The following is a 21,634-nucleotide window of genomic DNA, read 5'->3' as shown; positions in this document are numbered from 1 at the left end:
GTCACATCCGCACTAAGGCGGGGAGAGAATAAGGCGGGGAGTGGTAATAAAGACAGAAGGCGGAGCGTGTTGTCCCTACAGCGTGTTTAATTGATCGCTACGTACAACTCGTGTCCGGTTCGGAAATACAAATACATCTTCGAATGGTTTAAAAACGAAAAACTTAAAAAAATATTCTGAACATCAGCCAGCTGAAAATATATTTATCGTCTAAATCATCTCTCAGAGCTTCATAGAGTTCATTACCAGAACGAAACTGCGCGCCCTTAGAAAACAAGGCCGTCGACATGTAGAAATGAAACTGTGGAGTAAGATCAAGATACAGACATAGGGATACAGACATACATAGGGATACATACACACACACAGTTACAGGGCAGGGTTCTGACCCTTATAAGACCAGCTGCCCACCCCAGGCACACACATCCCTCCTTTAAGCTCCTGGTTTGACACCCAATTGCACCAGCAACACCATTATTAACAGCAACACCTCCCAACCCCACACACCCAGCAGTAGTACATTGCACACACACGGTTCACACACACCCATCGCCAACCGCTCAGAGTAGTAAATCAGTACAAATTAAATAGCTCCAAAAATGTGCAAAAAAGTCAACGCTGATAGAAAAAAACACCTTGGTGTTACATACGTTTTACAAACTGTGCCCGGCATTCAACTGAGTAAAAACATTTACAGTGAGAAACCGATAGATTAAATAGAGGATTTAATGGCTACGTAAAAATGTACAAGAGGAATACACAAATTGGTATCCAGAGCTTCATGGAAACAAAGTCTACGCTCCGACTGCTCTACGGCTCCTCGAGTATTTACAGTGATTCTCCATTGTGTGGCTGTGGGGGGCTGAGGTGACAGGCGAGGCTTCAAGGAACCACCACATCCAAGCACTGAACCCAGGCTGTGAGCTGGGATGGATGGGAAACCAGCACTGGGGACTGACAGCCTAACGCCTGCTCAGCAACATAAAGATAACCCTCGTTTTAAACCCATGTGAGATAAGCTTTGAGGAAGAGGATGGGCTGTAAGGAAGGGACATGGAAACCTCTGATGTGTTTCCACTTTGGAGTGAAGTATCCTTGTATGTTCCCACAGCGGGCCCTGACCTGCAGCCCTCGTCACTGGACTCAGAGTAGGACTGAACCATGAGATACAATTTCCATGTGTTTTAATCCAGTTCCTCTCCCCTTAACATAAAGTAAGTTCACAAAAACCTAAAGGTTTAGCCCAAGCGAGGCTGCCAGCACTGCTCCTTCCGAGCACACACACGTACCCACTGATAGACCCAACCCACACAGGGGACCCCGTGCAGCCCCAGAGCTGCACCCCGCACAGCCCGGCTCCTCAGTGCTAAAAAGAGAGAGGAGTTCCTTTGTTTCTGACCAAGAGGATTGATCTGGAAGCCAGCTTGGTGGCAGTTCTGCCCCCACGTGGCTGTGGGTGACACCTGGCTCTCATGTCAGGCTGCTTCTCAGCAGCTTGGAGATGCTGTGGCACACAGCAGTGCAAGTCACAGCCCCTTCCTTATGGTGTCCCATACACATCCCAAAGCTCAGGCCTGGCTACAGAAGGCACCAGGTTTAGTCACCCTGCTTACGCGTTTTTTTTTTTCACTATACAACGATTAATTTAAATAGAGCTTAAACAAGAAAACCAAAAAAACCCAAAACAAACAAACAAAAAAAACCCCCACACCCTTGATTTGAATGGTGTGTGAGTTCTGCACACCAAAGCAGCATCTAACACAAAGCTTTTCAATGCGGGAGGTGTCTGTCACCGCGTACCAGTACCTGGTGGATATTCGTGTACCTACAACACACCAACCCATGGGCTGTCACTTGTGACTATCAGGAAAGCTTTGGTAATGGTGTGTGGCTGTGCACTGCAGCCTCGTCACTGACACAGACAAGTTACCAGCAGGAAGATGGTACTGGCTGTAATACTTGGCTTTTGCAGTAACCGTACAGAGCTGCATTACAGCACACAAGTTCTGTTTCCCTGTATGCAGCACAGATCTTAAAGATAACAACAACTAACTGTAGCTCTGCCCAATTTGCTCAAGGCTCTGAAGCTGCAGTCACACGATCTCTGTGCTGCCTGAAAGACCTGCCTGCCACACACCGCACTGTACCGATGGTGCTGCAAGGCGGCTTTCAGTCAGGACAATGGCACTGGAACAGAAATGGAAGTGAATTAATAGTACAGCATCAGCCTTGCTGAGAAATCTGTTGATTTGCTTTTAGGTAGATAATGTTCCTTGTGCACCAAAAGCAGGCAGTCGTTAACACAGAACCACGTTTACAAACGGACCAACTATGATTTAGCACCCACTATGAAGTCCAGAGGAAACCCAGAGCCCGGTACGCTGAGCTGGCAGGCTAAATGCCAGCTGTAAAGCACTGCTGGAGCTGGAGATAAGCCATTTTCTGGTCTGCAGAGCAGCCTACAGTCTGCAACGTGCACATCTGAAACCTCCGGAACAGCTCCAAAAATCACTTTTACAAGTTCTCCATTTCAAAGTGGGATGCAGCTGATAACTCTAAGCACGCTTCCCAACACAGCTCGGGGCACTGCAGGGTATGCTCCAATACCGCTCTGGAGTCATGGCATTGTATGGCAGCCACAGTGTAATGATGTGAAACTACGGTTTGAATGGAATTAAGGCAGACAGCTGAACCAGAGAATCATTTGAGTTGGAAGGGGCCTCTAAGGACCATCAAAGCCCAGCTTCAATCAGCAGTAGCTGAGAAAAGAAGTAACTTCCCATTTCTGTAGCTGTTAAGCTACAACGAGAACTGCAGATCAAGCTGAAAAAGTAAGACTAAGTCAATGTAAATGCACCTATTCACTTAACAAGATACGGATCTAGCAAGTCCTTGCACAGATATTTCCATCACCCAAACTAAGAATAAAACCATTTGCTCTGATATGACTGAAGCTTCCAGTCCTGCTTTACCAGGAGAGAGGAGTCCTGTTGCTTAGCAGGACTGAGAGTGACACCATTAAAGCCATATTAGAGAAGCAGCTGAACCTTTCTTCCTTATCACGAGGAACAGATGATACTGAAGCTCCTCAGCAGATCAGTCAGCCCTCTGTAAACACTCACTGTGAACCTGGATTCTTACTTTTGGGGAGCACGGCTTTGCAACAGCATTTACAGGAAGACAGACTGTAACCCTGCAGCAGCCTTATTGTCATTGGCATTATCTGGTAATTGGATTTGACAATTAAAGACAATTGAGGACTCTAAAACGCTGCCATTTTTACACGTAAGACACCAGAAGTGGTGAGAAGGGACTTAGTCTCTGCAAGCCTCTGCCAACAGAGCTGTACGTGTGCCATTCCATGCGCTCAGTTACAACTGAAGTTTGTTCATTATCGTGCCAGTAGTCAATGAAGCGCTTTACAGACACTATATACAGACGTATTACATGATTTAATGCAGACTGGCTTACCACATTACCACAACGCAACAGCGTTGAAGTACAACATGCAAGGGTACGAGTATCAGCCAACCTCGCGGTCAAAGTCTGGTTTAGCTTCTAGCTCAAAACATATATGGCAGTCATCATCTCCATTCACTGCAAGTTACTTAGGTCAGTAGACAAGTTCTCCGTAGAGTAAATAGAACAGTTCAGGCCTAATCCTGGCTAAGTCAGTAACGTTTTGCTAACGTTGCTGGAACTACCACAAGTCATCTTCATTTAACAGCGCTGTCTCTACATCAGCAGTGTTTGGGTATTTCAAAGAAATTAAGGGAAATGCATTGTGTAAATTGATTTCTTTTTTTTCTCAGGTTCCAACACGCTCCCCATTGTCATGACTGAATGCCACTTGGAGGAAAGGCACAAAAGCAGCAACTTGGATTACTCGGTATTAAGATCACAATGACAGAAGTGATATTGCAACATACACGAGCCAGCACTGTCTCACTAAAAGGACTCGGTATTAGAAAAAAGGATTCTGAAAATGTTCAAGCTTCAGAAAGTGCTGATTCCTTTCAGAAGAGCATCTTCAAACGTTAAGAATGTTACAGATAAACCTGGTTATGTTTCTCTTTAAAGTCCTCTTTCAGTAACACAAAGTTTCCTTGCCTTTGCAGATATCACTGTCCACAACTGATTTCTCCCCATGTATTTTCGACTCTGTTTCAGGACCCTCTCGATCAGCTCAAAAGCAATCGTTTCAATTATCTGATCTTTAAATCAGCTACATAAGCTACACTCTGTGTTAAGCCTCCCTCCCTTGCTTTCACTACATGCTGCTCATAAAGAAAAGGTCCTTTACAGCAGAGTATGCACAAATTCTTCCCACAATCTGCTTTCACAGCCTTTATCCAGCGACAGAGAAATCCTAAGTCAGTCAGCATGAGCAGACTTCCCTTTCAACCTCCTAAACCATCCCTGGTCAGGACTGTCCTTTCCAACCTCAGAAAACCTTGCGTGGTTGTGTCCCCTGGCTGAGAACGATTTAAGTCGGGGAAAGCCCTAACAAATGGCAGAGGGCACCACTCAGCCTCAGAGGAGATGGCCAACAACTCATCCTTCCTCCTCTACAGGTAAAGCAGCTCGGATAGATTCACACGCCTGTACCGAATTTGGAAGTCAGAAGAACAACTGCAGAACTCCCATGAGTTTATTAGTGTGAGGATGGGTAAATTTACTACTCTGCCTCCATGCACTTCGTAATTCTTCTGTTCCTCTAAAGATGTCAAACACAGCAGGGCCTGGGGACAATAACACAGCCCTGTCAGAGCGGACAAGGTTCACAGTGTCAGCCTGGTCTGTTGTTATAAAACAAAAGCAAACAATGAATCATCCAAGCCGTATACATTAACTCAGTTCTGTAGTCCAATTGTTTATTTCCAAATTCCCTTTTAAGTTATTTATGTTGTGTTCCACAGAAATAGGAGAGTTTGACTTTTCTGCTATGAAATTCAGTCACTAACTGCCTCTCATCAGTACCAGGACTTCTCGACTGAGAAGCTCCAATTCAGAGTTTCTCCTTTGTTCTTTTATTATTTTCTTTGAGAAAAAGAAGAAGTTGATTAATGTTCATCTCGTGACAGCTGGGAAGCTGAAGAACACTGATAGCCGGGTTATCAGGCTGGGGTAAGCATGCTCACGCTATTTGATTGCTGGGGCTCTGTGCTTCGAGCCTCTCCTTCACACAGCTTTGTGCTGTGCCTCCTTGATCATCGTTACCTTATGAAAAATAGAGCGGGGTCTTTCTTCTCTGTGACTTATTCCTAATGCTAAAAGAAGTTCAATTTTATTGTAGGACTTTTTAAAACACATCCTGGATGACTGAACTGTGTTACTAAAGCGATGCTTAGAGTGCATAAGGGGAAGGATTTGAGGCACTTGATGTTGACATACATTCCATCCTAGCGCCCCTCAACAGCTTTGAAGCCATTATTTCCTACAGATCGTTCTGAATCACGTAATTCATACTGCAGAAGGATCAGTCACTCCATTTCCCCCAGACATTCATGGCACCGTGGAGGAGAATTCTCTCTCAACACCTCTAATATTTCTTATCTAACATGATAGTCTCCCTGCAAATGTATGTAACAGAGGATTTTCTTTGGCAGATACAGCAGGAGACATTCTCCTAAATATTTACATCCAGCAGCTGACTCTTTCCTACTATGGAAATATTCCCCTTGCAGTACAGTAGTTCCTAGGATCCGGGTCCATCATCTGTTTACCTGCAATTCTTTTCCTGTTAAGAATATACGATAGAGATTTTGGTGTAGAACTCGGTCACCAGCGTTGAGTTCTTTTTAGTTGCTGTTCTTTTTCTTTTGGTCACACAGAAGTACCAGTCAAAACACGCTTTTGTACGAAGAATTCCAAGTTCTTCCAGCGTTAAAATTAACTCTCAGAACCATGTGATCCCGCTTAAATTACACAAGGCAGAAACTCATTAAACTGCTAACATATAAGAACTTAGAACTCTCCGCTGCAAGTACCTGTAACGTAACAATGGATCACAGAGGAGTAACCTTCTCGTCCCCTGGCTGCATGTCTGTTTTCCCTGCACCCTGAGTCAGTCAGCGGTGTCAGAAAAAAAAACACACAGTTCCTGACTGTCCAATCACTTCTATTATTTTTCCCTCTTTAAATAAGGAGCAAATATGTACTAAAGTGCTTTATCTACATGAACCACATCAGTACATTATAGAAACAAGGAGTTCTAGTCCCGGTGGGAGCAGGGAAGGGAAGATTCTCATTTTAGATACAAAATTTAGATTGCTTACAATCTAAGTGAAACAAAGATTCAAGAGAACGCCTTCTCTCTCTTGTCTTTTTTTCTCCTTTTTGTAAAAAATAAAAAATAAAAGTGCAGTCAAATAGAAAATAAACGCAGCAGACGCAAGCTGAGTTGAGGCAGGCTGTTAGTGATAGTGTGCAAACGTGTGTCTTAGCAGTTCATCTGCAAATGGTCGCAGCTTGGCCTCGATAAAAATCCTTTTCAGGAAATCCCGAGCATGGTCTGAGACATGAGGTGGTAACTGGGGATTGGTTGGCTGAGTGGCAATCTTAAAGATGGCAGCCATTGCTTCAAATTCTGCCCACGGGGGCTTCTCAGTGAGCATTTCTACCACTGTACAACCTACGCTCCTGAAACAGAGGCAAAAGTGAGACAGCAGGTTACAACAGAGTTGCTCTTCTAGGAACACAAGCAATATCAAGTAGATTCTGAAGTACCACAAGAAGCAGCGTCCACTTATCTCTACAATGCAGCTTTGATGGAAAGCAGCTCTTGACTGTCACTGCGTTAAGCAAATCACTACCTGTGCATTTCCAATGCATTGCCTCACTGGGCCAAAAGCTGGTACCTCAGCGAAGAACTCAGGAGGTATTTATCTCAGCACTATAGATTGTGTGATGGCCACTGTTCTGATTGACATCTCAGTGCTCAGCAGGCTGACACAGCCCTTCATGCAATGTTGCTTCAAAGAATTCTCTTGTGATCACTAAACCAATGGGCTCATGAAATGCCAAAGCAACAGATCCAACATTTCAGTGTTACACTCTCCAAATGCGTGAACAGGATTGCCAGTGCTCTCACGTGTTATCTTCTTCAGCTTAAACCCCAGAATAAAACACTCCAACTTCAGATGACAAACACTCACATTCTGCTGAGAAACCGCCCATTCTGAAATCGTGAATTTTGTTAGAGAAGTTTTGTAACATACCAGATATCCGCTTTCCTGCCGTACCCTTCTCCACTGATAACTTCTGGACTCATCCAGTATGGAGTTCCTGTGACGGACTTCATTCCTGTACCAGACAGACAGATGGTCTGCAGTCGTTTGCTGGCACCAAAGTCACCCAGCTTCACATTGCCTGCTGAATCTCGCAGAATATTTGCTCCTGGAAGGAAAAGAACGCAGCTTTGGTGTAGAAAGCAGCATTAAAAAAAGCTTCAGATTCAGTTCTGGTGCTCCCAGAGAATTGCTCTGCTCATTCCTCTATTTGGAGGTTGGGTAAAATGAACTGTTATCTGCCTTTTGCATCCTAGGCCTTTCCCAGAAAGCTTCAGTTACTTTGTAAAACCCTGCTGATAAAGAAACACGCCATGTGAGGGCAGCAACCTGAAATAGGAATTTCTCTTTTCACACTACAGAAAGGGCCTCAATATGGTACTAAAGCAAAACCTCAAACTGTGTTGTAGACTTGCTTAAAATACTTACCTGCATAACAAAAACATCACCTTTCCCCATTCTGGGGGAGGAAATACATTGCTCATATAAAGCAAAAGGAAATCCCTAAGAGTTTTGGAGGATACAAAGGTTGTTCTACACACCTATTTTGCACATCACCACCATCTTCCTCTGTATATTTCAACCGCTTGTAATGATCTCCTGGTGTATTCAAAGCTACTTAAATTCAGAAGGAGATTTTATCATGAATGTTTTATCATGAATGCTTTGCAGACAGACTCTAGGGAAACCTTTTCAGAAGTCTGTTAGAACTCCCTGAGTTTACAACAGCGACAAAAGTAGAAGAATCATGATTGTTTTCCATCAAAGTAGGTATTTTGATATCTCAAACTTAACAAAGTTTTAGCAATTCACACCTGGCTGACAAGACTGGAAAAGAATCTGAAGTAAACAGTAACCAACTGTGCCCAGGACTGCCCTCCTTACCTTTAATGTCCCGATGGACAATCATGTTTGTGTGCAAATAGAGAACTCCTTCTAAAATCTGCCGCGTGTATTTGCGAGTCACGTTCTCCGTGAGTGCTCCATACGATTTTAACTGGTCTTTGATGGAACCCTATGGCAAACAAGCACAGAACACTGTAATGTAGATGTAGTTTTGTGTCCCTTAAAAAAAAGAAACAAAGCGTTTACATAAGAGGCTGAACAGAGAAGTCACGCACTACAATGTTAAGCCGTTAACTCTAAAACTATCGAGTAGCTAAACAGCAACAGTGTGTTGTACAGGAAAAGGACACAGAAGGACATTTTGCACAAACCACAACAATCCTGAAAAAGCAAACGAAGGAGGAGACATGGAGGGACTGCTACAAAAACCTGTTGGTACCCAGCTATTGCTTTGTTTTAATTCAGGATTTCCTTAATATCTGTGTGCCCTTCTGTAAAAGCTGCCTACTTGAGTGCCTATCACACTACGTAGAAATGATGAGTGGATGGGTTTTCTCGCTTACCCCTGGCATGTATTCCATGAATATAGAGAGTGTTCTCTCCGGTGGGTCCCTCAAGAAGCCGTAGTACTGAACGATCCTCTCGTGCAGCAGATTTTTCAGCAACTGAATCTCACATTCAAGAGCGTTTACTTCCTAAACCAAACAAGCAAAAAACAACAACAAAATCAAACACATTCATTGAATGAGGATTTGCCCAATAATTTTAAAATGTGGTGTGACACTGGAATCAGGTTCCCAAATTAGTTCTTTTCAATTATTAATAAAACAGGATTCCTAATGACAACATGGAAACGTGTATTAAAACAAAGAAGGAACAGTTCAACTTATGTCGCAGCATGTTCGCGCTGTACCTCATACCTTGCTGGTTTCTGGACTATCAGGATCAAACTGCACTTGTTTAACAGCCAGTTCTCTTCCGGTATCGGCATCGTAACACAGATACACTCTGCCAAATGCACCCTGACCCAGCAGTTTGCCAAGTCTCCAATTAGTTGGAGCTCGTGGTGCTGAAAAGGTAAACAAGATTTCTGTTTTAATGTCAGCTTGTTGTTCAGCTGATTAAAGGAAAAAACAACGCATAGAAAACAACTTTTTCAAGGGCCACCTTTTTCAATGGAAGATCACACTTCTCTATGTAATTTACAAACATGGATAAAACTTTCTGTAAGATGGGAAGTTTATTACAAAATAATGAATTTCTAGTAAAGATGCACGTACTTATGCAGCTGGTAACGGCTAAGCTGCAAACAGACAAAGCACGTTGAGCAAACTTAGTCACATTGTTTTAAAAATGGAGGCCTAATCAAAACCTGCTGACTACTGCAATCAATCATCACAAGGTGTATTTGCTCTGCCACAGTCATACAACAATACCAACAAAGGCCAACAAGTTACTCCAACCTACATAAGCCTTCTCATGTCCTCCAAAGGTTAACATGTTGAAAATACTTCTATAGGGATTTATTATCATAGATGTTTATTCCATGCAAAAATCTAAATGCAGATTGGCACAGCAAGCAAAGAAAAAAAATACAGAGCATGAACTCTTGACTTTTTCCTATTAGGGAGAGAACAACATACGGTTCGATCACATTTCTTTGGATGACATGCTTAGTTTTGACATGACGAATTGAAAGGTAAGAGTTTTACAGCAGAGGTCACAATGTTCCTTAACTTACAGCGACTGGGTGGGCTGATGTCCATGACAGTCAAGGTAGGATTGTCAATGTCACTCCCCCTCCTCCTCATTCTGTTATCCTCATACTCTGGCGTGAAGACGCTGCTCCCACTACTGGTGCTCAGTGAGTGATCAGTGGGACTGAAACTAACAGGTGACCGAAAGCTGTTCCCCTGCGTCCTCCTGGCCCTCGGAAAAGTTTTACGACCTTCAGTGTTACACAGAGAATACCAGTGTTACACTACAAGTTGACATCTCAGTGATGCCCAGGTTGGTATATTCATTTTTAAAAGAAAATAAGTAAGAAAAAAAAAATTGAGTAGATAAAGATCTACCCTTGGAATCAACAGGAAAACCACAAAACAAACATCATCTACACTGCATGACTCAGCGATGGAGACAGCATTGGAATAAAAAAGGACACTGATATTCAAAAAGGTAAATTACATCCAGATGCTTAGAATAAATCAATATATTTAGATAACAAACACTTTTAGGTCAGCACAACTTGGTGAAGTTTCATCCCGGGGAGCTTCGGCATAAATCGCCGAAGGAATATCTGAGTCATTAAGTATTACACCAGAGATGGAGCTCCCAGAGGACTGAAGAAGGCAAGTGAAATGTCTTGAAGGAGTGGACTCATATTTACACACTAGTCAGGCCAATTTCAGTGCTGCGATAAATACATGAACAAATTATTGAGCAGTGTTATAAAATCACTGAGAAGATTATGTGATAAAGCAGCCAAAATTGATTTGACACATAGCTAATCCAATGTACCCATTTCACGAGGATGTTTCCTCAAGCCAACTCATGAAGTTTTGGCTGCCATGAGACTGAAGAGAACTAAAAATAAGGGCCTTGCACAAATGCTTGAAAAAAATTTTAAGGAATGTATCAAGGTTTGATAGAAGAAAGTTGAGGAGAAACAAAACAGATATTTGCGAGATTGAATTTTACAAACAGGCAGCACTTATTTTTCAACTCTGTTACAAAGGAGTAACTTATTACTTGTTGTACATGCACCGTTAAGATTTCACCAGGTAGATTTTCTTCTTTAGCTGTGAAGAGGAGAAAAGCGAGTTAATTATGTAGGACTCCTACAGCATTCACACTTACCGTCGTTGTAATCTTGTTGATGATATGAAATATGGTACCTTCGGGGATAAGTTCCCCCCTTGCCAAACTTCTCAAATATTGGGATATCGTACTCTACTAGAAAATACAGAGAAACATTTCACAGTTAAAAACACAACAAAGGCTTCCATGTCAATCATTCTGCTATTGTACATTTAAACATGGGGAAGAAAACAGAAAACAGAATACTTCAGAGCAAAGAATATTACAGAACAAAATGCACACAAAACCAACAAATCTAACTCAAAGTTCTGAAGGATTTCAAGCATCAAACAAAAATAGTTTGCCATCTCCTGCTTAAAACAGCACCAGAGGATGGCAGCGTGCCTTGTTACTAGAGGCGTTAGTAGAGACCTACTAGAAAACAACAGCTCAACAGGAAAAGTGACAGAACCTCAGTTTAGTCTAAAACTGAAAAATGAGCAAATACAGAACGCTGATAAATGAGTCAACACATCCTCAATTACTAAAACACGGCCAATAAGTTCTCCTTTCTGATTTATTAAGTATTGATATTTAAGGGGAAACTCCTTCCTGGATAAATAATTGGTTAGAAAATGAACATATAAGATGGCAGCAGTGGTGAGTAGTTCCACAGGAATCTGGGCTACAACCCATGCAGTTTAACTGCACATGAACTCTGCAGACAGAGCAACAAATAGCGAGGTGACAAAATTATTTTATAAATACGTTCTATTGAAGCACGTCCATAAGGATACCTGAAAAAACTTTCAAGGTCACCCATTGCACTTGGTGTCCTGAATCGTGCACAGCAATTTGGATTCAAGCCAGAGTGTGGTATGAAAGCAATGTTAGTGGTGATGACTCATTAATTTATAGGCACAGCAAACTGCTCTCCTTCATGCTCGCACTTTGGAATGCTTTCAGTTACAGCAGTTATGAGCACTTAAAAATGATTCTCTTTCCATAAAAGAATGAAACAGCAGCTGAAACATGAAGTAAATTAATGAAGGATTATGTACTCATTTAAAGATGGACACTGCAGTTCACTTTAACCAACCTGTGTGCCATTAGGCCATGCATTATTTGCCTTTGTTTTTTTTCCTCTAGCATCAGAGGTATGTTTTACTAAACACAACAGCACTGGTGTTACACACATTAACTTGAAGAAAACCTTTACAAGATACACCTAATTGCATCTTTCGCTGTATCTATTTGGATTGCATCTTGGTGCTATGTCTTCTACTACCATTACAAGCTTGTGTAAGGTAACACCTCTTAGTATGAGCTTCCCTTTCAAGTTCTATGACCTGCAAGAGAAAGTACTTGGGAAAGCTATTACGGCCAGCCAATTTTGCCTACCTGAGAATTCCTGATGATTATCTGGATAGCTCTGTGCTCTTGGCATCCGAGATTTGGGATAGTTGTCTCTAGAAACGTGAAAGCAAAGTATTTTAAAATGGCAACTACCGTAACTAAACGATCCCACTGTGTTACAATGCTTTATGGATGATGGAAGCTTTATACTGTACAAAGTTGCTGCTCGCAAATGTGGAACTTGATCTCAACATCAAGTCTATTAGGTGACAATAATCATTCAGGATCAGTAACAATGGAAATCCTTGCTCTTTGGCTTCAGTGTGGTAAGACAACAGCAGGCTGTGCCATTCGCACCAGTGAAGCCACAAAGGAACACTGTGAAGTTTAACACCTTGATGGCTGAACACACAGTTGATAAACAAAAAATCTCTTATGCAACCTATAAAAATCCCTCTGATTCAGCCCAACAAGTGCAGAATTTTTTAATGCCTCCAAATATTTCCTCTTTTCTCCACAAAAGCCATAGGATTAAGTTAGTCATTTTAATGAGTTAAAGAATGATGTAGAATTTTTTGGCTATTACGTGTCTAATTAACATGTTAAGCAATCTAATAAAGATGACTAATGAATGCAAGCAGTTCTTACCCATCTAAAGGGCTGTCAAGTGAGGGACAGCTTCCTGAGCCAGAATTTTCAGGACTGCTCAATGAGAGTGGATCCAGCATCTAATAAAAACCATGGAGATAAAGATCAGAAAGGTTTGTTGTTTGTTTTTTTTTCTTTTTATGGCTTTAACATTCATGCTTTGAAACTCTGAATTAAAAATAAGACACCACCAGTAACAAACAGGAATTACTGGAGAGAAGGATGACTGCCATAGTTTAACCTGCATCAAATAATCTTCCCTGAAAAGATTCCACCATTCTATTGAGCAAAATTGAGTGAAGGCATTTCATACTCAACAGTGCTCCTCACACACATGCTCTTCCTGTAGAAACCATTGACTCCTATTATTATATTACAGCCAAGACAGAACAACAACACAGACTCCAAAGAGACAGAAAGCTGAAACAGCTTCAAAGGAAAAAAGGTGGATTTTGTTGCTATCAAAGAAAAAAGCCTCAAATACGACACAACCTGTAACAAATGCAGTTTATATAATCTCCAAAGTGGTTTCAGTTTGGCCAACCCAAACCCACAAAAAACAGTAGAAATAGAACACCATAAAAAAAGCTTTAACTCATCTATCTCTAGTTGGGACCCCAAGCAAGGTGTGCAGAATTGTAAATACAACCAAACAGTAAAGAAAAGGAGATAAGAGAGAAAATACAACATTTATAAATTCTTTTCACCCAAATCAATATCATGTTTGATACAAAAGAAACTTCCACCTGGATCCGGAGTTGACAGAAACACCAGAGGGTTTCTTTGTACCCAAACAGTTCTGGTTTCCCAGTAAGCAGCGCTCCCAAGTTTTGTGAAATCAGTGGAAAGAAATGATAAAACTGAGTATCTAGGCCAGATCCATTACGTAATGAAAACAAAAATCAGCACTTTCTCATTGCTCAAATCAAATCCAAAGAAAAATAAGAAGGGTGCTCCTGACAAGCAGCTGTTTCCCCCGGCTGATATTCATTTTGTTTATCTCACACAACCACCCTTAAGCCCTAATCAGAACTCCTGCAAACATTACTTCCTTCTCTCTGGCAGCAAAGCAATCTGAAATTTTCATATTTTTTCAAGAGTTGCGGAAGCAGCATCTAAATCCTGAATGCAGCACAAACGTCCATTTTACCAGCCTACCTCTCACAAATAACAAACAGCTCATCTGTTGTTCTTCCTCAAATACAGTTTGTTTTGGTACTCTATACAACATCTGCTGCTCCCTATGAATTGGATGACAGTTTATTGCTGTAAATTAAGCAGTTGCTCCTCCAATTTCTATGGTCTGTGCCGCCTCTTAAAGGTCTTGGGTACATAACTTCTCTAAGCACCCATCAAGGTTTTGCTGCAGAAACAGTGCTCAGAAAATGAGTTTGTGCGTCACAAATTCAGGCACTTAAAATGAACTCTTTGTTTGGAAGGATTAAATTCACCAACAGTTCAGTGATTATATGCTCTTTTACCGGGCTGAGGAGTGAGTCCTGGAGGCGGCCTGGTATGACTTAACATCCTAGGAAAGTAAAATTCCTTTATTTAAACCCTGCTGACAGCTCATACAGCAGCGCTTACACGGCAGCTTCCATGCTCCTTCAGTGCTCTGGAGTGAAAGGAGACCTTCCCTGGTCCTCAGAGCTCATCCACTAGGCCAGTCAGTGACCTGAATGACTCTGTCCGGGCCAAAAGCAATCGCTTCACTGAACAAATCCAGGCTCAGGCTGGAGGTGACCATGTGGTTACAATAATGAATAGCATCCTGGACTGGAATAAGAAGATTCAGCCCCAACTCCCAGTTCAGCCATGAAAATTGTGCAACAAGTTGCACAATCTCTGCCTCTATTTTTATTCTGTCATCTGTCTCTCATTTATTCAGCTCACTTAAACCACCACCTCTTGCCATTTGCAAATACCTCGCCAACACCAACAAGAACGTGAAATGATTTCGATATGAAGCACTATTCTCTCTCCTTAGAATATTTCAATTGTCAATTCTGATAAGCATTACCTTCCTCCTTTCCTGATGTTTTTAAGATTCACAGAGCAGGATTCCGTAAATGCTAAGTGTGCTAATAAGCCCACGCCAACAACGCAAGTGAGCTGAGGAGAACAAACATTTGTGATCCTCACACAAAAACAGAACTACAAGTATTTTAGAGTTATTTGTACCAGGCCCAGTGCTCTTCCTTCTGTCTCTACCTCAAAACATTATCAGCTGAGTCCAAATAATTCAGACAGATCCAAAATTCTCTTTAAAACACCCTGATTACTCCTGCAAGTAGCGAAACTGCTCCTGCTTATACATCCTTCTTAATACACGTTTTTGTGCTTCCTAACAAGGGCACCTCTTGTTGTAATTTTTATTTTAGTAACTTGCCCACCTGTCATGAAAATAAAGAATGCAATCTTTTTCTAGCAACAACTTATTTAAGAGACTGACAGAGAAAAAACAGGTTCCTACCAGTCCAAATAATAGTAAACACTTTAACCTTCTCTCACAGATTGTTTTCTAGGGCTGGCAATCCCATATCCTTCTTGAACAGCAGTACTTTGTAAATCAATCTTTTATTTCAAGAAATCACACAGTACCTGATCCATGCTTTCTGGAATGAATTCACCCTCACTGTTGATACTGGTGAACGACCCATTTCGGGCCACCTGATGCAGTTCATCTGGAATGTATCCTGGGGGAGGCGAACTCCTATCACGATTATTAGAACCTACTGAAAGAAAAGGGCTGGTAAGTGTCCTTTCAGTAACACAAAATCTAGAGGCTTTATTCAAACAACCCTGGATTCGTATTCAATGATCCAGCCTGCCTAGATAACTTATTGCTTTAGAAACTTCCCAAATGCTTATTCTGTAAGCTGTAAACCAGGAATTATGAAACATGTGGGGCAAGGTTGGCTCAATTACATTTAACTTTCCCCCCCCCCCATTATACAGGAACAGAAATAGGATTTGCCCACACAGCTACATCTCCTTTTTGGTACAAAACAAAAAGCCAAGCCCTCTTCACCACTATTTTTCCATGCCAATTAATCCTTTCTACCTCATGAGAATTTCAGTTTTCCTTTGCAGAACGTTCTATTTTCAACAAAACGAATAGCTGTATTCATAGCAAACATAATAAATTGTCTGGAAAAACTTTCTCTAGTTTCACAGTCAGATTAAGAAGTTATCATCACACCAACTTAAAAACATGAAAATGTTAAGGCTGATGCCAGAAAATGCATCTCAAACAAATGTTCATGTATTAAGATTAAAAAATAGGGGAGTTTTAACTTGAGCAAGAAAATGTACCGCCATATAAACTCCTCAGAGTACATATCCTATAGGACTGTATTTGTTGATGAGTAAGAGAAATATAAACAGGCTGTGCCGAGAACAAGATCTTCATGAAGAGAACATTACTGAAGTTGTTACAAGCACAGCTATTAAAAACTGCAGCTCACCTAATACAGAAAGCCGCCTTTTCCTTTCTGTCACGCCGAACACTGTATTATCTAAATCTTCCAGTGAGGGTAGGGGTTCCACATTATTTACACTGGGTGACTGAAAAAGAGTACATATTATGGACTGCAATTATTACCTTATACTCCTGACAATCAAAAAACTCCACAAACTTTTAAAGCCTTTGTACAAAGCATTCATTTTTTTCAATAAGTCAAAATCAAGCTTATAAGATTATGCCAAAAATCATCTATTTTTGTAGCTCATCCTAAATATTTGCAATAATTTTCAACATATACCGTTACACAGAACCCTATCAAATATGGTGGCTGCGATCTGTTAGAGATTAACAAAATAACTCAGCATTTAGGTGTGCAGCTCCATGTCACACAAGACCACGTAACTTAAAGAATCATTTCAAATAACCACAACAGCATCTAAACTCCATGCACTTCTCAGTTCTGTGTCACATCATTATCCTATTAAGGAGTACTTTTCAAGCACTGTAAAGAAGGCACGCAGAAAAGAAGGAATTGTACCTACAGAGAAGTTCAGACCAGCCCAGTACAAAATACTAATACATGCTTTTTAACTGAACTGAAGAAGTAACCCTGTATATTTTCAACTGGAAACAATTCATCCTTAAGACAAACTAAACTCTGGTACAAAAACTGAGAAAAAAAGGCATCAGGAATGTCAACTCATACCTGTGTATTTCCATGTATGACAAGCAATATCTTGAGACTCTTCATATGAACACTACGGTCAAGCAGTTCAACAGCTTTGTCCAGGTCATCCTGTGTGGTTAATGGAATTACAAGCTACAAAGAGGAAAAAAAATAGTAAATAAACAGATGCCTTAAACAGGGCAAAAGAAAGAAATTAACGAGTCACATACAGGGGAACAGGTAAATGGATCTATTTCCTTTTATTCCAAACCACCTGGCAGTAAAATTCACTAACAATCCCTTGAGTTACCATCAGGATGTATAGAAAACAAAAGCCTGAAGCTCAACCTTAACTCTTCTTCTAGGGCCTTCAACAGCCACAGCCTGCCAGAACAAGCCTTCACAGTCTGGAAACAACCACTGCACATACGTACAACCGCTCCTACAGTTCCAGAGAAATGTGTGCAACAGTGTCCACTTACTTTCCATCTCAATCAAAATTATGCAAGTATATAGGAAGAACAGGTCCTGTTTTCTAGGCTATAGAGCATATTTTTCTATTGCACAATATTACAGCTGTTATTTGAGACATGATTCATTGAGCGATGTCCCAGAGCATTAAATAATTCACCTATCTCGTGCCTATGATAATTTAGAAGAGACATGCAGTTGAGAACACACATGTTAAAAACTTGGGATTTTGTCACAGGAGTGGCTGTCATTGCTAACAAGGGCAAATCCCTGCCTTAAAATAACCAGTGCACAATTCACAGAGGACTTAAAAAACACAAACCACTACCTCATTATTGCAGTAATGTAAATCCATAGTCTGTCCAAACGCAACCTTCGCTTTAGCTACAAGATCTTCAAGTTTGACAGGCCTGGGTAATTGGAGTATCCTGAAACACAATTTCAGTTACAGAGGATTTTCATCCATTACTTATGAAAATCTGCTGTCTCATTACTTAAGAATATTCTTACAATAAAACTTACTGCTAATAGGATCAAAAGAAGATCTGCTTTATTCCCTTTTCTTTATATTTTGTATTACTAAAAGAATGAAAAACAGTGAAAAAGACAAGCATAAAATGCGACTCAATTATAAGTACTTAACTTGCCTACACTCTACCTTACCTCTCTCTTAATGCTTTGCCTCCATCTCAAAGGTAAGTTCTTAGAAACTACTACAGTTCCCTACTTCAGAAAATGAAGCAAACCAACACACTGTGACAGGCTGACAAGCAGGATTGTCAGTCCTCATTTTTTGAAGATTAAAAAGATTTTCTCATCTGAGGAAGATAATTAAAGATCGCTATTTGTACAATAATGAATTACACATTGAAATGATGAGTTCATCAGTAACTGTGCCAACGTGCTCCCATAAGAATGATTCAGCCGTGGGTCAAAATTTCCAATTTTCATTTAATTGGATGTCCCTCCAAACCAAAAAGCCCCACATGCATCCACCTGACCTTTTACAACAGAGAACTGTTGTTATCATTTGGAACAGAACACTACTACACAAGTGACTAAGCTAGTGAGGTACACTCACAGTTAGAGTACAAAGTACTGAAATTTTATTTGGCAGAAAACATAGCAAACGTAGCTGTCTCTTTTGTTGCTTTAACAGGTACATTGGTTAGGCAACTATTTCTTATTGAAACAAGCCTGCAAGTGGGGCTGTTTGCAACTAGATACTATTATTAAAAAAAACAAAACAACAATATAATGAAACAAAACTTGTATCAGTTGCCACTGTGGTTAACCATTTGTTTAGCAGGTCTGGAACTCTGCCCATCACAGTGTGTGCTCCTTGGTACACAGTGCCACACTCACCACTCAAAGGAACACTGGAATCACTTCCCTCTCCTACTTCCTCTTTTAATAAGTAGTGAGAAAGCCATGGCATAAAATAATGAAATGATGCAAGAAAAATAAGCTTTCTTTAGATGTACATATTCAGGCAACAAAAGCACTACAACTCATGCAATGAGCATGGTCTGCCCAGCACCCTTGGACAAGCAGACTCAAGTTGCTTTAAACAACCCCAAGCACAGCCAGACTTATCACCACTAAGGCTTGGGGAATGCACTGCTGCACGCACTCACTTCATGTTACATTCATAAGGAATTGTTTAATGTTGTCAAAGCGAGTTAAGGTGGAATAGAAAAATGCATGGCTGAGCAGGCTCACCGCAGATAAGCAGTTCTGTTTTACACACAAACTTCCACTTATTTCACAAGAGATCCCAAGGTAGAAAAGTCCCCCATTTTAAAAGCATTTTAAAGGCTAATTTCCTCCAAAGTACTTATAACACTCAGCCATTACAAAGTCTGTCACCTATGATGTTAAAAACAAAAACAAAACAGAATGATACTGAAGAATGTTAATAACCAGGGAATTTACAGTTCTCTTCCTAATGTGCCTAATGAGGAATCACACACCATTACCAGCATGGAGACTCTCTTCTATTGCACACCAGTAATAACTGCCAGAAGCAGCAGAGGTTTCACTGCAGAGCAATCTTTGCTTAAGTGGATTAACACCTCTATTGACAAACAGTGTGAGCACAGTGTTATTTCCCTTTCCATTAAGTATTTTTCAAGACCCTCTAACTATTTTTGCTGTTCTGCTCATATTTAACATTTTAGGCTACAAGTAGCTACCTGGAGACTATAAGTACAAAAGACCTATGAGACTTAGCTAAAGTAAGACACTTCTGTTTTTATGTACACTTATCACCCAACATACTAAACAAGTTCGTTCTCCTTAACTTGTGTATCAACCCAAATATATTCAGGTACCTAAAGCACTCAGAACAGTTTATTTGAAAGCTTATGACAGGAACTCCACAGAAGTCTACAAATCATGATAACAACCAAGATTGTTTCCTATGCTCCCAGCTTACCTTTTTTCACCTCGATGTTCAAATTTGACTCTAACATCGTTCTGTAACAAAAAGGATACAGAAAGATCACTATTAGTTTGCTGCTGCCTTTTGTAAGCCATGGAACGTCATTTAATAATCCTAAGTCACAAGCAAAACCTTTAAGCAGACTATGACTTTCCTGTTCTTTCTGATTTACCAAGCATTGTAACAAGCTTCTGCTAAGTCATCAGGAGAGGCTTAAAATGTGTAAAACGCCCACAATTCTGAGGTACAATTAACGCTTCTGTAAGTTAATGTGTTATTTTAAAATCAGTACATTTTAACATATTTTAATATTAACAGATGCATAGGTTTAAATTCAGCATGAAACTGAGTCCCAAGGAATCATCTGTCATGAACACACACTGACATCACCGCTATGAGAAGGAACAGGAAATAATCCATATTTTTAAACCATTCTGTCGCAGCCTTTCTTCCACACTCAGGGATGCTGGGCACAAATACAACATCTCTATGCAAATGGTCAGAAGACAACAGCTCCTTCAAGTTTAGGTACTGTTGTTCTTAGTTTCAAGCTGAACAATACATCAACTATTTCATTTCAGAAGATAACATTATTTCAAAATGAAAAACAAACTCCTTTTCCAGCTGTGACATCACCATTGGTTGCTTGCTTACTGCTTTCTTGAAAGAAAAAGTTGATGCCGTTGCTATCAGGATGGGTTTTTAATGTCGCTGAATGTTGTGTGTAAGGAACATAACTTGTTTCATAAACATTACCATTTAAACCCACATTAAGCTAGCATCCATGCATCCAACTTTCTAATAACCAACATATCTGTAAATATCTGCAGCCACCAGGTTATAAAATTGTCGTACAAAATGTTTAAAGCCAGAAATGGCTCAACTGTATTCCCATAACTTTCTAAATATTTTTATATCCAAATAATTACAGACCATGTCTGTATATCACCTCAATACACAAAGTCACAGTTGAGAAGTAACTCTCATGATATCAGCAATACACAACTGTTACACACTGAACTTAAATGTTAAGGATAAGACATGGCTTTTTTTTGACAGTGTAAGAACCAAAAATACTCAAATACTTTCATCTGTAATAGATTAAACAAACCTGTGCCAATTAATGGTTTGTGTAATTGTGGTTTGGCAATTAAGGGTCCAATCACACAAGCACACAGCTAATTGGATATTTACTCATGCTTTTGTAATAGCCCTCACTTCTCTTCTCTAAGCCTCTCTGTACAGCAGTTCAAACCTATCCATAATTTCCTGTATTCAACACAACTGGAGAAACATGCAGAAAAAACTAAAGCTGAGAAGAATTTGCATCCCCTGCATATGAACCAACTCACAAAATATTCAGACCACAGATGGAGTAAAGAACTGTAAGAATGTTTCAGCTGCAGCGCTGACATTCATTAATACGCCCAGCTGACATCTGCACAACCCACTATGCCTGTAAAATCCATTCTACACAAGTGTCCCCAGTAGAAGATGCTACCAGAACTCAACATTTTAAAATAGTCTAAAAATAGTTTTGATCTCCACACACTGTCAGAGCACCTCTGTGACATTGGGTTTACCAGGATCAGTCACTTAAGCATTCGCTGCATATGGTCTGAAACCCTATCGCTTCCTTTTGCTGCTAA

At 40.5% G+C, this 21,634-nt stretch overlaps 1 protein-coding gene across 5 annotated transcripts in view; it reads right to left on the bottom strand.

The window, feature by feature from the left end:
- Positions 1–4,853: 4,853 nt before the first annotated feature.
- Positions 4,854–21,634, bottom strand: part of MAP3K2 (mitogen-activated protein kinase kinase kinase 2) — a 33,532-nt gene continuing 16,751 nt past the window's right edge. For 2 of the 5 annotated variants that reach the window (XM_015868688.3, XM_015868687.3), the window contains exons 4-17: positions 19,980–20,020; positions 17,871–17,970; positions 17,111–17,224; positions 16,406–16,505; positions 15,540–15,673; positions 12,939–13,018; positions 12,336–12,403; positions 10,995–11,090; positions 9,877–10,083; positions 9,056–9,204; positions 8,699–8,830; positions 8,175–8,304; positions 7,221–7,398; positions 4,854–6,642 (exon numbers count right to left, since the gene is read on the bottom strand). In XM_015868688.3, coding sequence (XP_015724174.2) covers positions 6,417–6,642; positions 7,221–7,398; positions 8,175–8,304; positions 8,699–8,830; positions 9,056–9,204; positions 9,877–10,083; positions 10,995–11,090; positions 12,336–12,403; positions 12,939–13,018; positions 15,540–15,673; positions 16,406–16,505; positions 17,111–17,224; positions 17,871–17,970; positions 19,980–20,020 — 1,755 coding nt within the window. In that variant the 3' untranslated portion in view covers positions 4,854–6,416. The remainder of the gene's footprint in view (positions 6,643–7,220; positions 7,399–8,174; positions 8,305–8,698; positions 8,831–9,055; positions 9,205–9,876; positions 10,084–10,994; positions 11,091–12,335; positions 12,404–12,938; positions 13,019–15,539; positions 15,674–16,405; positions 16,506–17,110; positions 17,225–17,870; positions 17,971–19,979; positions 20,021–21,634) is intronic. The other 3 variants (XM_015868690.3, XM_015868691.3, XM_015868692.3) reach the window with 3 other exon arrangements.

Source organism: Coturnix japonica, chromosome 7, assembly GCF_054131305.1.
Source record: "Coturnix japonica strain WE chromosome 7, WE-NBRP24, whole genome shotgun sequence".
In the NCBI taxonomy this organism is placed as follows: Eukaryota; Metazoa; Chordata; class Aves; order Galliformes; family Phasianidae; genus Coturnix; species Coturnix japonica.
This window is presented reverse-complemented; position numbering and strand designations above follow the sequence as displayed.